This window comes from Daucus carota, chromosome 3 (genome assembly GCF_001625215.2).
Source record: "Daucus carota subsp. sativus chromosome 3, DH1 v3.0, whole genome shotgun sequence".
NCBI classification, from domain to species: domain Eukaryota; kingdom Viridiplantae; phylum Streptophyta; class Magnoliopsida; order Apiales; family Apiaceae; genus Daucus; species Daucus carota.
The window spans coordinates 59,896,012-59,908,955 of NC_030383.2; the positions used below are offsets into that span (position 1 = coordinate 59,896,012).

The window sequence follows — 12,944 nt, forward strand, 5'->3', positions numbered from 1 at the left end:
AAATTAATACAGCCTACCTCAATCTCAATTCTCAAGAGAACTCCACAAAAGGAATATAACAAAAAATCCACCATTGACAGATTTTAGTACATAAAATTCACTCGCGGAACTTCATTATGGACGTGAACGGTTTTAACCCTATAATGTGATCCAAAACAAAGTAACACATGCGCTTTTTATTTAGGAAATTTAAAATTATGTCTATAATTTCTAGTATAATTTTCTTGTGTTGCAAACTTTTACGGGAAAATAACATGTTTCTCAAAAGATTAACCTTTATACACTTTTACGGGAAAATAACATGTTTCTCAAAAGATTAACCTTTAAGGGTGTGTATTCGATTGGGATTTTAAAGTATTTTTTTTCATTCATGAAATCCGAGGGTATTCGATTGGGATGATAATAAGAATATTCAATTGCAAAAAAAAATAAAAAAATCTCACATCATTGTTTAGAACTAACAAAAATTATTTTCTCAAACCAAATATGTGACGATTTTATCAGGATATTCTTGAAATCTTGGGCATTATTTGCCGGGAACCCACCATAAATATGCATCTTCAAGATTCAAGATTCGAGAACAAACAGTTTGTAACTTTTTTTCCTATTTTTCTTAAGAGAAACTACCCACATTATTGCGGGATTTCCAGTGTAACATGTTATGCATCTTGATCACATCTTGTGCAGACTTAAAAGCAAAAGCTAATTTAACATCATTTTTAAAGAGCTTCAAAAATGCACCTCAACTTGTGAAAGTTTAACCAAGAGAGTTCTGTTACAGACTTGCAGATCATAAGCAAAACAATATGGTTACAACAAGTGGGATCAACCATTGGAAAAGATACAAAATACGACGAGAAACTGAAATCGAGGTTGATATTTCTACAGAGAATCTGCAGTTCTCCATTGATGGATTAACTGTGGTTATCAACCCCAACCCACCAAAATCACAACTGTCGAATCTTTGGCCCTGCTGTTGATAATAGCTATTAAAGGCGTAAGATATATTACCAGGGTAACTAATGTTGAAACATGATCCCCCAGGAGAAAGTGCAGAGCAATCGGCTAGCAAACATGCCTCTGAAGCCTTTGCAGTTACGTTGGACAGGTCTTTGTTATTGTTCACTACACACCATCTTGTGGAAAGGTATTCGACATTCTCAGCATCCACCATCTTCTTTGAGCCCCGCCCAAAATCAACATGGTACTTTGCTTGGCCATCAAAAGTGAATATACCCCAGTGCCTCTCAAAATTTCCAGTAGCTATGCTTCTCTGGTTTTCATCCAGAAGGCTTAATATGTAAGTTTCAATTGGAGGATTATGAGGCCTGAGTGGGCTCCCTGACTTGCTATTGAGGTGGCCTATCAGGCCCTTCATAAATTCTTCTGCGATAGAAGAAGTTGCATTTGCAAATCCATCAGTAGGCCAACCGATCTGGCCAATCACAATATCAATCTGTGGGAATCGAGCTGCTGATAATGCAGAAACAACGGTATCATAACTCAAGTCAAAGGCATTTTTGTATATCTTGTGACTGTCATTATGTGGGTGTGCAGTTTCTCTAAAGAGAGCAAAGTCAAGTGATGTGTTCTCCTTTTGGTAGTATTTTAGGAATGGGGAAATTGTCACAAAGAAAGGAGAATGATGCTTGTCAAGAAATCCAAGGAGTTGAATCATGGTTTTGTTGATATCAGACCTAAAGTGTCCCCCCGAAGGGAGGCCAGATTTCGACTGGAAGGCATCAAAACTGCATGGAACAACCACCCGTACTTCGTTTGCCAATTTTGCTCTGAACAGTGCTGCCTGAATGTTAGTGGCAGCCCCAACAACAAAGGGATGAAATTGGTTACCATAACTTTGCAGGAATGGCTCATCTCCAACAGCAATATAACTGCATATGCCTCAAAGCAGTGAGCCAATACAAATGAAATATTGATAAAGGTATGTAATTTACATTTGATATATCAATGGTCATTATTCAGAATTCCAATCTAGATTACATATATATATTTGAACATATGTTAGCTTACAGGTAAAGAAGGCACGGATGATGAAAATATTATGCCCTTCATGCATTACACTTTAAGCTTGTCAATATGGCTAAGTTTAGCGTGATGTAAAGAGGTGGAGATGTAAATTGCGAGTATGGGATGGAGTGCAAATGGCTTTCCAAGTAAATAATATGATGAAGGACGGGGAAAATAAACTTTAGCCATGTACTATTCATCCAACATTTTTGCGTACCTTGCATCCATGAGTTAATTCACTTAAATTTCTACACAGACGTACTTAAAGGGTGATGTACAAAGAAATTATAGAACAGAACTGGAGAAGTACACATATGAATACCACAATTTGTCATTCTCAATGCAGATTCATCACGTCACTTACTCCAAAACTGGTCTTGGTTTTCCACTGCAATAAAAGTTCCTTTAAGATGTACTACGCCAAATTGATATTGAATTTAACTCTCAACAAGTGATGGTCAAAGTTGGTCTTTTTCCTTACTCCAAAACTGTCTCTATCATCCAATCCACTCCCTCCCCCAAACACCCACACACCAAAAGGCCTTTGTAGAACTAAAACAGAAAGAGGAAGCTTTCATATAAAGAGACAAATTGAGTTCCTTTCCAACATAAACGCAATGTTGCACTTGTAAACATATACTAGTATATACAACTACACTCATCTACGTTTATGTGGCAGCAACAACTTTACTCTAAGATCTACAAAATCTCTACAAATTTAACCATCTCTCCCCTTTTTGATTTGGTAGATTAGCACCAAGCGATGCATTATAGATTTAGTTACCTAATCAGCGTACCTGATCAAAAGCTATTACTAAGTAATTCTGTCCACACTCCACATCAATACAGCACATACAGTAGAACTTTGATAATCAACACTTTTTTGCCCCAACCTTACTAAAAATTGAATTTCAACCGTGACAAATTAATATTTATTTCCGGTCTCGTGGGCTACCAATCAAGTAAGGTTTTACATATAAATCACTGAATAGCTTAAACGCAAAGCTCTTCCTGCCTCCCCATTCCAAGAGTCATGGGTTTAAAACTTCTTCAATGCAGTTAATCCTCAATAAATCAATATCCTTGGGATCTCATTCAATTATATTTAACAAGTTAACAAATACACCGGCTCTATCTATGTTGGGACCGGAACAATTATTCATTTACTCAGGCTCAAGTCTACTTAACAAACTTCCGGTCTCGAGGGCTAACAATTAAGTAAGTTTTACAAACAAACTTTTCAATAGCTTAAACGCAAAGCTCTTACTACCTCCCCATTCCATGAGTCATGGGTTCAAAACTTCTTCAATGCAGTTAATCTTCTATAAACTAATATCCTTGGAATCGTAAAATCACACTTAATTATATATATCAAGTTTGCAAACACATTTATGTTGGGACCGAAACAATGAGGCTCAATTCTACTTAACAAACACAATGTACTAACATACCCAAACCCCAAATGCACATAACCAACAAGACTAATTGAAAAGAGCCATACCGAATACGTAACCTCCCAGCCCCCTGAGAAACAAATCTAGTCACATTATCATGAACCCAATTCTGAGCAGCCTTAAAAGAGGAGTTGAGGCCATGAAGCATTGAATTAGGAATGCCAAGAGTAACATCAGCATTGTAGCCAGAAAGGGCTTCAAGAACACTAGCATCTGCATCGAAAAGCTTGATTTTTGTAATGCCATTGGCTTTCAAGAGCTCAACAGCTTTGTCTGGTGGGAGAGGATGGGATGCTGAGGTTCCCCAGTTGACTCCAATTGCTGTGGTGCTAAAAAGAGATGAACCCAAGTTGAGGAAGAGGAGGAGGGAGATTGTGTAGTTGAGTTTTAAAGACATTGGTGAGAAATGGTGAGAAAGATTGGAGCTTTGTTGGTTTGCTCAGCTTGTGCTTGATTGAACATTCAAGAAGAAAAAAGGAAAAAGAAAGAGTAACACTGTACCTGCCAAAATGTATCTCAGAATTTATTCCGAATCATATAGTGATTTTTTAATTTATGTTATTATTTGTTTCAAAAAAAAATTATGTTACTATTATAATTTTTATTAGTCATATTTGCAAGAAAAATATTCATTATTCAGTGAATTTTGTAATATTTATCATATATGAAAATTTTGTTGTTTAACTAAAAATTGAAAGAAATTAAAAAGACAAATCCTTTTTAATACATCAGATTATTGATAGAGTGAATAAATCAATCATTTCTTGAAATCTTTTTTCTGATTCAAATCACGATATCTTTTTCCAATTCAAAATCACAATGTAACATCTATTCTCAGTTCATAGAATAGATGACATAAATCAAGAAATGAATTTTTGTTCAAGAATGAAATTTTATCAATCAGGACTTTTCATATCCGGTTCATCAACAACATCAAAGTTCATATATGTTGAATCGAAACCATATCAAAGTTCAGATATGTTGAAATAGGATGAATTGAGACGGTGTTTTATAACACTGTAATATCTTGAATATATTAATCATGACAATGGTATAAGCTCGCATATTCAAAAGGTTTAAAACGATTTATCAAATATAGTAAAAATTTCTTTGTTATTTGAGAATAGCAGACCTCCGCAGATATAAAAAATGAGGACAAATATCTTCTTGGGTATGCAGATTACACACAAGTCACAACTGAGAGCATCAAGCCATAATTAAAAACAGACCTTCAAATATCTAAAAAGACCTTAAGAAATGAAGAAATCAATATACAATATTAAAGTGCCATAATTGACACCTCTTTATTAAAATGTAAATTTCTAACCTTCACAAATATACAACACCATACTACCAAAACTCCTAGATCAAGAATTTGTAAACCATTCTGTGACAAACACATACCAAGAACTATAAGAGACTCGAAAGCATATTAATAAATTCATAGGATTACCTTAAGATAACAGCCAGAAATTAAAATCCGCACAAAGTCAGTAACCAAAATACAGGACATTTAAAAACTCAATTTAAACTGCTAAAGGCATATCACTGAAGCACAATTAAGTTCCATCTAAGCAAGACCAATATAACTCTAGATTTCATGATTAAAAACAAAGTAAACAAGCCACAAGCCAGAAGTCCTCTTTCTAGCCTGGTTAATTAAGAAATGCACTAAACAGTGGCTGCAGCCTGGGCAGCTTGTCTCTTACGCGCCTCTTCGATAATGGTCAGCTTAATACCTTTTCCCTTAGGTAGAGAGACCCAAGGTTTTGAACCTTTACCGATTGTGAACACATTACTCAGCCGAGTAGCAAACTCATGGCCAAGGCTATCCTGGATATGAACTGTCTCAAAGCTTCCCTTATGTTTTTCCCTGTTCTTGAGAATTCCAACACGCCCAGTGTTCCTTCCACCTGTCACCATGACAACATTACCAACATCAAACTTGATGAAGTCAGCAATCTTGTTGGATTCCAGATCCAGCTTGATGGTGTCATTAGCCTTGATAAGGGGGTCCGGGTATCGAATTGTTCGCCCATCATAGGTGTTAATGTATGGAATCCCTTTCTGTCCAAATTGCACAGATCGGACTTTGCAGAGCTTAAACTGAAAGAAAAACAGAAATTGAAGTTTAAATCAAATGACATCATTACAAAATTCATATTTGCATCCCTTACACCAACAATGGAGAATCAATGAGACATATCACTACTGATAATATGTGACATGCATTGCAGCAAACAGAAAAATTACTGAATTATTCAGCAAAAAAAAGATCGAATTTTCATATGGAGCTAACTGTTGATAGTTTTTGTAAGACTCTTACAAAAGGTCTAAGAATCTAAGCATTTTCAAATTGAGCTTGCAACTAGTAGAATATTGTTAATTATGGAATGGGACTAACCTTAGATTCTTCATCTCTCAATGAATGTAGGCGAAATCGGCCCTTGGTATCATAAAGAAGGCGGAAATTCTCATTGGTTTTTGGGATTGACACAACATCTGAAAAGGAGATATTGCTCAGCCACTATAAAAGTACATTATGCATTTTATCTAGTTCTCAAGGTAGAAAGAGGATTATTCTTACCCATGAAGCCAGCAGGGTAGGTCTTATCTGTCCTGACCTTTCCATCAACAAGAACATGTCGCTGCATAAGAATGGATTGGACCTCACGATATGTCAGCGCATACTTGAGCTTGTTTCGGAGGATAAGAATCAAGGGCAAACACTCCCTTGACTTGTGTGGCCCAGATGATGGCTTGGGGGCCTGGGAAGGGGGAAAAAATACAAGAATATGAACATGAGTTTAAATTTCAATATATGCGATTTCAAAACACAGTTCCTAATAAAGCTCACTTACAAATGCTCCACCGAGCTTGTCAAGCATCCAATGCTTTGGGGCATTGAGCCTCTTCAAATGCTTCTTCAATCCTCTTGCCTGTTATAAGCCACAAACACACAATAAAAACAACATAAACTTAAAATTTACTAAGATTGGCATAAGGCACACACCACATTAAACCCCATCATACTTCAACAAAACATTACCAGAAATTTTCACCAAAACAATTCACAAACCAATTCACAAGCTTTTCACAAACTTGCGCAACTGAAACTAAATTCACATGGTACCAGTTTCAACTCTCAGCCATTAACTACAACCTATAATAACATAACATCATAACATCATACCATCAACCTAATTATATCGCTAATTTTCAATATAAGTTTTCAAGTATTAAAGACACCACTATACATAAAAGCATATTTCCATCTTTATTCAATCGCATAAAATGTATACTTTTCAAACACGGGATATCAAAACTTTGGACTTCTAATTTAACTTTCAAGTTTCAACAATTTCAAACTGTCGAAAAAAGCAATTTTTCAATTTCTCCAATTCCAGTCATGTTTAATTGGCAATATATACATATATTTACAATACCTATTTCAATTTACAATACAAACATCAGCTCGTAGTCATCAACATTTCATCTTACACTAATTCAAAACCATCTACACTAATTCAAAACCATCGACCAATAACACAGCATTATATATATATGCATGTATGTATCGATCAATTCAGATATTAAAACAGATGGAGTTGTGTGTGTAAGAGAGAGAGATGGAGGGAGGGAGATAGGTAGGGAGGGGGAGAGAGGGAGAGAGAGAGGTAGAGAGGAGAGGGAGAGGGAGATTACCATGTTGTAGTATTGAGATGGTAGTGACCGGAAGTGGGTCTCGGCGGAGCAGCTACACTGTTGTCGAGTGAGATGAACGAGAGAAAGAGAGAGAAACCCTAGCTAGGTTTTTGTATACTTTTCTGGCCCAGTTTGTAAGCCCAAATGTTTTCAGTTTTTGTTACAAGGCCCAAACCTAATTGTGCAATGGGAAATTGAATTTCTTCTTTGACTAACCACTCATGCGAGAATAAAAAAGAAAAAAAAAACTATTTATAGCATCTTCAAAGCGTAAAACATTGTGTTTCAATGATATTGCCTATATTGTTTGATTATAATTCAAAAATTATATATTATTAATATTTAAATTGTTAGAGCATCTTCAACGGCGTTGGCTAAATTGGATCTGTAAGATATTATGTAAAATTTGCCGAACTTGTAAGACATTGTGCTTCAACGGTATTGGCTATATTGGTTGGCTATAATTTAAAAATAATATGTTATTAATATTTAGATTGTTATAAATAGAATATATCAGTTTAATATGGTAATAAATAATATGTAATGAGTGGGAAGGAGGAAAATAAATTGCGGGAGATAGACGTGGAATTCACTACAGATATGTAGCGGATAGACAAATATAATCATCTATACAAGGATGGCTATAATTATACACAAGGGGTTGTTGTGGTTGGAGTTCTATTTTTTGTGAATATTAGCTATAAAATTTAATTTTGGAAAGTCACATGGACTTTTAGCTTTGTGAGGGTTGGAGATGCTCTTATAAATTGAATATATTAGTTTAATAAATGATGTGTAATACAGACTATAATTATAGACAAGGGTGTGAGTGTGGTTGGAGTGTAAATTTTTGAAGAAATTGATTATAATTTTTATTTATAGTATGCTAACTAAGTTTTTAGCTAATGGCTATTCATAATTGGACATGCTCTTGTATGAGAAGATAAAATAAATAAAACAAAATCTAAATATCATCTGGAAAAAAATTCCGGATAATATGACAGATTGATGGCTCTCAAATTATTTTCCTCGTGACGTATATATGGTTATTTTAATTGGGTGAATTCTATATAAGTTTTCATTATTAATGTGAGTGGAAATCATATATTTCCCGCTTAATATTTGAAAATAAAAAAAATTATTTTTTGAGTTATCTAGTACGTATTATATATAACTTGATTGATTGATAACTGATAACTTGATTAATCATAATATATACAAATAGGATGCGGAGCGGAGAACGTAATATTCATTTACTCTTTACATACATATTTTTCACATCAAATATTATCCATAAACTTTATTAATTATTTGCTTTAGAAAATTAGCAAAAAAAAATAATATTTGCTTTAGAATATTAAACAATGAATAAATATTACTTGAAAAAATAAGCCATCAAAATAGATAAAATATAATTTCGTTACTTTGTGAATTTGACCTGAGAGTCTGAGACACACACGCAACTCTGTTTTTATGAATTGAGCAGAATAATTTTCATCCTTTTTTTTGAATTTTCAAAGAAAATGTGTGGTTGAGTAAGTGCAGAGTGAGATAAGAAAATGGAAGCTAAAGACAATACAGAAAAGACAGTGTGCGTAACAGGCGGGAGTGGCTTCATTGGCTCCTGGCTTGTTCGTCTCCTTCTCGACCGTGGCTACACTGTCCATGCAACCGTCAAAAATCTTCGTAAGTTCTGCTACGTCCCTCTCATTTTTTTACGATCATCTTGTATTGTTTGGCACGCAGTGCTAGTTTCATAATCTATTTTTAAAATTTTCAAATAATTTACGAAGAAAAATGATAGAGGAAGTATAGTTTATAGTACAATATTTTTTAGGTTTCTGTAAATTAATCGTGACTTGTTTGCTTCATTGTTTTAAGATGATGAGAACGAAACTAAGCATCTGCAAGCTCTGGATGAACATGAATCAGATCGTCTGCGTTTATTCCAAATGGATCTTCTCGACTATGACTCCATTGTCAGAGCCATTGCTGGTGTTACTGGCGTCTTTCACCTCGCGTCTCCAAACATCATCGACCAAGTTGTTGATCCTGAGGTTTTTATATTTCTACACACGTTTACGTTGAAACGATTTATTGCTTATAGTGGAAGGTGTGATATCTGAACACGTGCTTTGGTGGCATAATCAGAATTCTGAAATAGACGGGTAAAATAATAAATTACTCCCCCGTCCTAACATGATGTTTACGTGCACGCATTTTGAGGCTCTTATAAAGTATAGTTGAATAACATTTTTTAAATTTTTTCTTTTTTTAAATAAAAGTTTAAAGGTCAAACTTTTTTCCAGAATTTTTTTTAAAATAAATATATAATGTAAGTATACTTTATAGGATCCTTCAAATGCGTGCCAAGAAGTAACGTAAAGAACCTGGTGGGACGGAGGGAGTACAAAATTTTGAAGGTATTCTGGCAGTTAGCGTCAACTGATAATCAATTTTAACTAGAAATCTGGTTTATTTAAAAAATTTATATTGATTTCCAAGGTCAGTTGGGACCTTAGTCTAGGCTGACCCCTTTTTTCCGCATTGTATGCTTTGTTCATGTCATTACTCATTAGGCTAGCTGGTTTAAGGTACCTCCTGCAGGCTGCAACATACTGCAATACTGCATGTGTTCAAAAGCCCCTTACAAAATCTTTTTTGTCCACCCTCAGATACGAATTCTAGCGCTTCGAGCTATTAAATCAGATGATTACAGCTATGGGAGCAATTAATCAGATGATTTAATTGAAGTATTTATAGGATGTTTTTTTTTTATATTTTAGTCTTTTTCGAATAGTTATGTTATTAATTTATTCACAAATTAAAATATTTTTATCAAGTTCTCTGTAGTTGTGTTGTGTCACCTTAGTTCTATAAATCCAGCCAAGCTTAATTCCATGTAAGACATCAATATGTGTTTAATGCTCTCGATTTTGCAGAAGGAAATATTAGGACCGGCAATACAGGGCACAAAATATGTGCTCATGGCTGCAAAGGAGCTTGGAGTCCGTCGCGTGGTCATCACCTCATCGAATGCAGCCATTATTCCTAACCATCACTGGCCAGCAGACGTGGCCAAGAATGAGGATTGCTGGACTGATGTTGAGTACTGTAAACAGAAGAAGGTGCACTAACTATCTCTAATTATTCTGGACTAGTGCTGCAAAAAAATATGAACTTTACAGTAGAAACCAAAAGAACAGAGATAAATGAAGGAAAGGAAATGCACAACTAATAGTTCAGATGGTCTTAATAATTCTCCCTGTCTGTATTATATATGCTAGTTATGGTATTCCGCATCAAAGACACTAGCAGAGAAAGCGGCCTGGGAATTGGCCAAGGAAATAAGTTTAGATGTGGTTGTGGTGAATCCTGGAGCTGCGATGGGGCCTATTATCCCTCCAACTATTAGTGCAAGCATGTCAGTGATTCTTCGGCTTTTCCAGGGTAATATCTGGACATATTCATTTGTATATCTGTGATATTCCTCTAAAATTTCTTTAAAGAGAATCTTAGAAGTAGAACACATGCTTCTGCGCACAAGGGATAGATTCATTGATGTATATATTGTCTTTTACAGTTGTCTATTATTTGTGCACGCTTCTCCGTTTCTTACACAGAATTTAATCAATAAATATAAGACCATTAAACAAAAACTCATGATCTGAGCCTTGTAAGTTGTAGCCTGTACCTTTCTCTCACTAAGTTCCCATTTTTCTTTTAATTCTCTCCTAAGTTGGCCGTTCAGAGAAGTACTACTGCGGTTTAGGACTGGCAGTCTGTCCAACTGAAAAAAGTCGAAAGGAAGATTTAGGCTTCTGAGCCTCAGGCCTTTTTAATGGATCCCATAATCAGGCAGTTTGCAGTTCTTATTTCAGATTAAATATAATAAAATTGTTTTTTTTAATTAAAATAAGGTTCTTGGCTTTAGCTTCGTATCACCATGGATATAGCATGTAAATATTTTACATGCCAGTGCTTAGTAAAGGTTCTATGTACTTACTCAAACTGTAAAAACTATAGACTCAGATGCAATGAAATTCATTTCAAATTATTTTGCAAAAAAAAAAATTCAATTCATATTCGACGTTGCTTCTCTTCTGTGCCAATACTGATCTTGATTGACATCTTTCGACCAATTGGACATATAGTCTATTCTAAAACCTACACCTGACTTGCCTCTTTGTTAGTTTGATGTTTACTCAACTTCTCTTTGTTATTGATCCTCCTTTGGGCTAAACTGCCTTATTAAAGTTACATTTCTGTACTTGCAGGCTGTACAGAAACTTATGATGACCTTTATATGGGAGCAGTTCATGTTAAAGATGTGGCCCTAGCTCATATACTAGTTTATGAAAACCCATTGGCGACTGGTAGGCACTTGTGTATCGAGTCCATCTGTCATTTTAGTGACTTTGCAGCAAAGGTTGCAGAACTGTACCCGGAATATCAGTTACCTAGGTAATTTGTCTACTTTATCAAAGCTAATAATTGTTAGAATATAATATGATCCTAGTAAGCCCTCCTATCAAAATCTCAAGGTTTTGGGAGAACTGGTCACTTACAATGGTATCAGAGCTCAGGCACACTGCTTACTTAATAATAATGTCTTATAGTCTGTATCGTTTTTGGAGCATATGTATAAGTCCGTGACTTATGTTCTTCTATCATTCATCTTCAAAAAAACTTATATTTTGTACTAATTCTTAATTTGGCAGCCTACCAAAGGATTCCCAACCAGGGTTGCTGAGATGGAAGGATCCAGCCAAGAAGCTGATGGACTTGGGTTTGCAGTTTACTTCTATGGAGCAGATTATCAAGGATTCTGTTGAGAGTTTGAAGAGCAAAGGATTTATTTCCTGAATGGAGATGCTACCTTTTGCTCATATATAGTGTCTCGACAGGAAACTACAGCTGACAGCCTGAACATTGTGCAATAAATACATGCAGTAATTTTATTTTATATTTTTGCTGCAGCTAAATTAGCTCGAACCTTGATTCTGCTTGAAACAGTCCCTAATGCAGCAATTTTGGTTCTACCAATTGAGCTACCTCCCCGATTAAATATATTATAGTGGATACGAAAATAAACTTGATTCGTGTGGTGAGTGTCATGTTGAAAAGAAACCTAATCAAAAATATTATAACCGAACTCAACTCTACCAGTTGTGCTACTCTACGCGACTTTTACTGTAGATGATATAAAAACTTGATTTGTATGGTTAGTGTCGTGTTGAAAAATAATGAAAACTAAAATCTAGGCCTATATATGTGGAGGAGCGAGGAACCGAACCTTCAACCTTGAGCGTGAAACGATCCTTTGCCAGGGTAATTCAAAGATAAAAGTACTGTATTGACATATTCTGGAGATTCAGTTGTTAAGAAGAAACGGTGGGTGAACAAAAAAGGCAATACTGAGTACTAAACATTTTAGATACTAATACAAGGTCATATTTATTTGGTCATTAGGCGAACCTGGCCTCAATACTGAGCACTAAACATTTTAGATACTACAAGGTCTAAGTATGTATAGCAAGTTTAATTTTCTGGGAAAGGCATCGCAACATTTCCGTAAGAAATTTGCTAAATTGCTTTCGCTGCTTGATTAAGGGGAAAACTCCCTTTTTCCGGTTATATCACTATCAAGTTTAGAAGTAGAAGGAGCCATCTATGGCGTTGTTATAATGATTTTAACGGTTTAAGCTGCATTTAGACAGTTAATGATCCCTGGCGAATAATAGCCAGTGATCGGTT

General features: G+C 35.2%; 3 protein-coding genes across 3 annotated transcripts; 1 reads left to right on the forward strand and 2 right to left on the reverse strand.

The window, feature by feature from the left end:
• Nucleotides 1-728: 728 nt before the first annotated feature.
• On the reverse strand, nt 729-3,987 carry LOC108211689 (glucan endo-1,3-beta-glucosidase 9). Its single transcript, XM_017383353.2, has 2 exons — nt 3,530-3,987; nt 729-1,892 (listed from the first exon to the last, which is right to left on the reverse strand). Exons 1-2 carry the CDS (start codon nt 3,877-3,879, stop codon nt 791-793), a joined length of 1,452 nt encoding a protein of 483 aa, XP_017238842.1. The 5' UTR covers nt 3,880-3,987; the 3' UTR covers nt 729-790.
• A 925-nt stretch (nt 3,988-4,912) lies between these two features.
• On the reverse strand, nt 4,913-7,327 carry LOC108210403 (small ribosomal subunit protein eS4). The gene is made up of 5 exons (XM_017381668.2): nt 7,188-7,327; nt 6,344-6,421; nt 6,070-6,250; nt 5,887-5,984; nt 4,913-5,588 (listed from the first exon to the last, which is right to left on the reverse strand). Exons 1-5 carry the CDS (start codon nt 7,188-7,190, stop codon nt 5,154-5,156), a joined length of 795 nt encoding a protein of 264 aa, XP_017237157.1. The 5' UTR covers nt 7,191-7,327; the 3' UTR covers nt 4,913-5,153.
• A 1,326-nt stretch (nt 7,328-8,653) lies between these two features.
• Nucleotides 8,654-12,153, forward strand: LOC108211231 (cinnamoyl-CoA reductase 2). Its single transcript, XM_017382771.2, has 6 exons — nt 8,654-8,873; nt 9,069-9,244; nt 10,130-10,315; nt 10,475-10,637; nt 11,465-11,651; nt 11,909-12,153. The coding sequence occupies exons 1-6, from the start codon at nt 8,747-8,749 to the stop codon at nt 12,051-12,053; spliced, it is 984 nt and encodes a 327-aa protein (XP_017238260.1). The 5' UTR covers nt 8,654-8,746; the 3' UTR covers nt 12,054-12,153.
• Nucleotides 12,154-12,944: the final 791 nt, after the last annotated feature.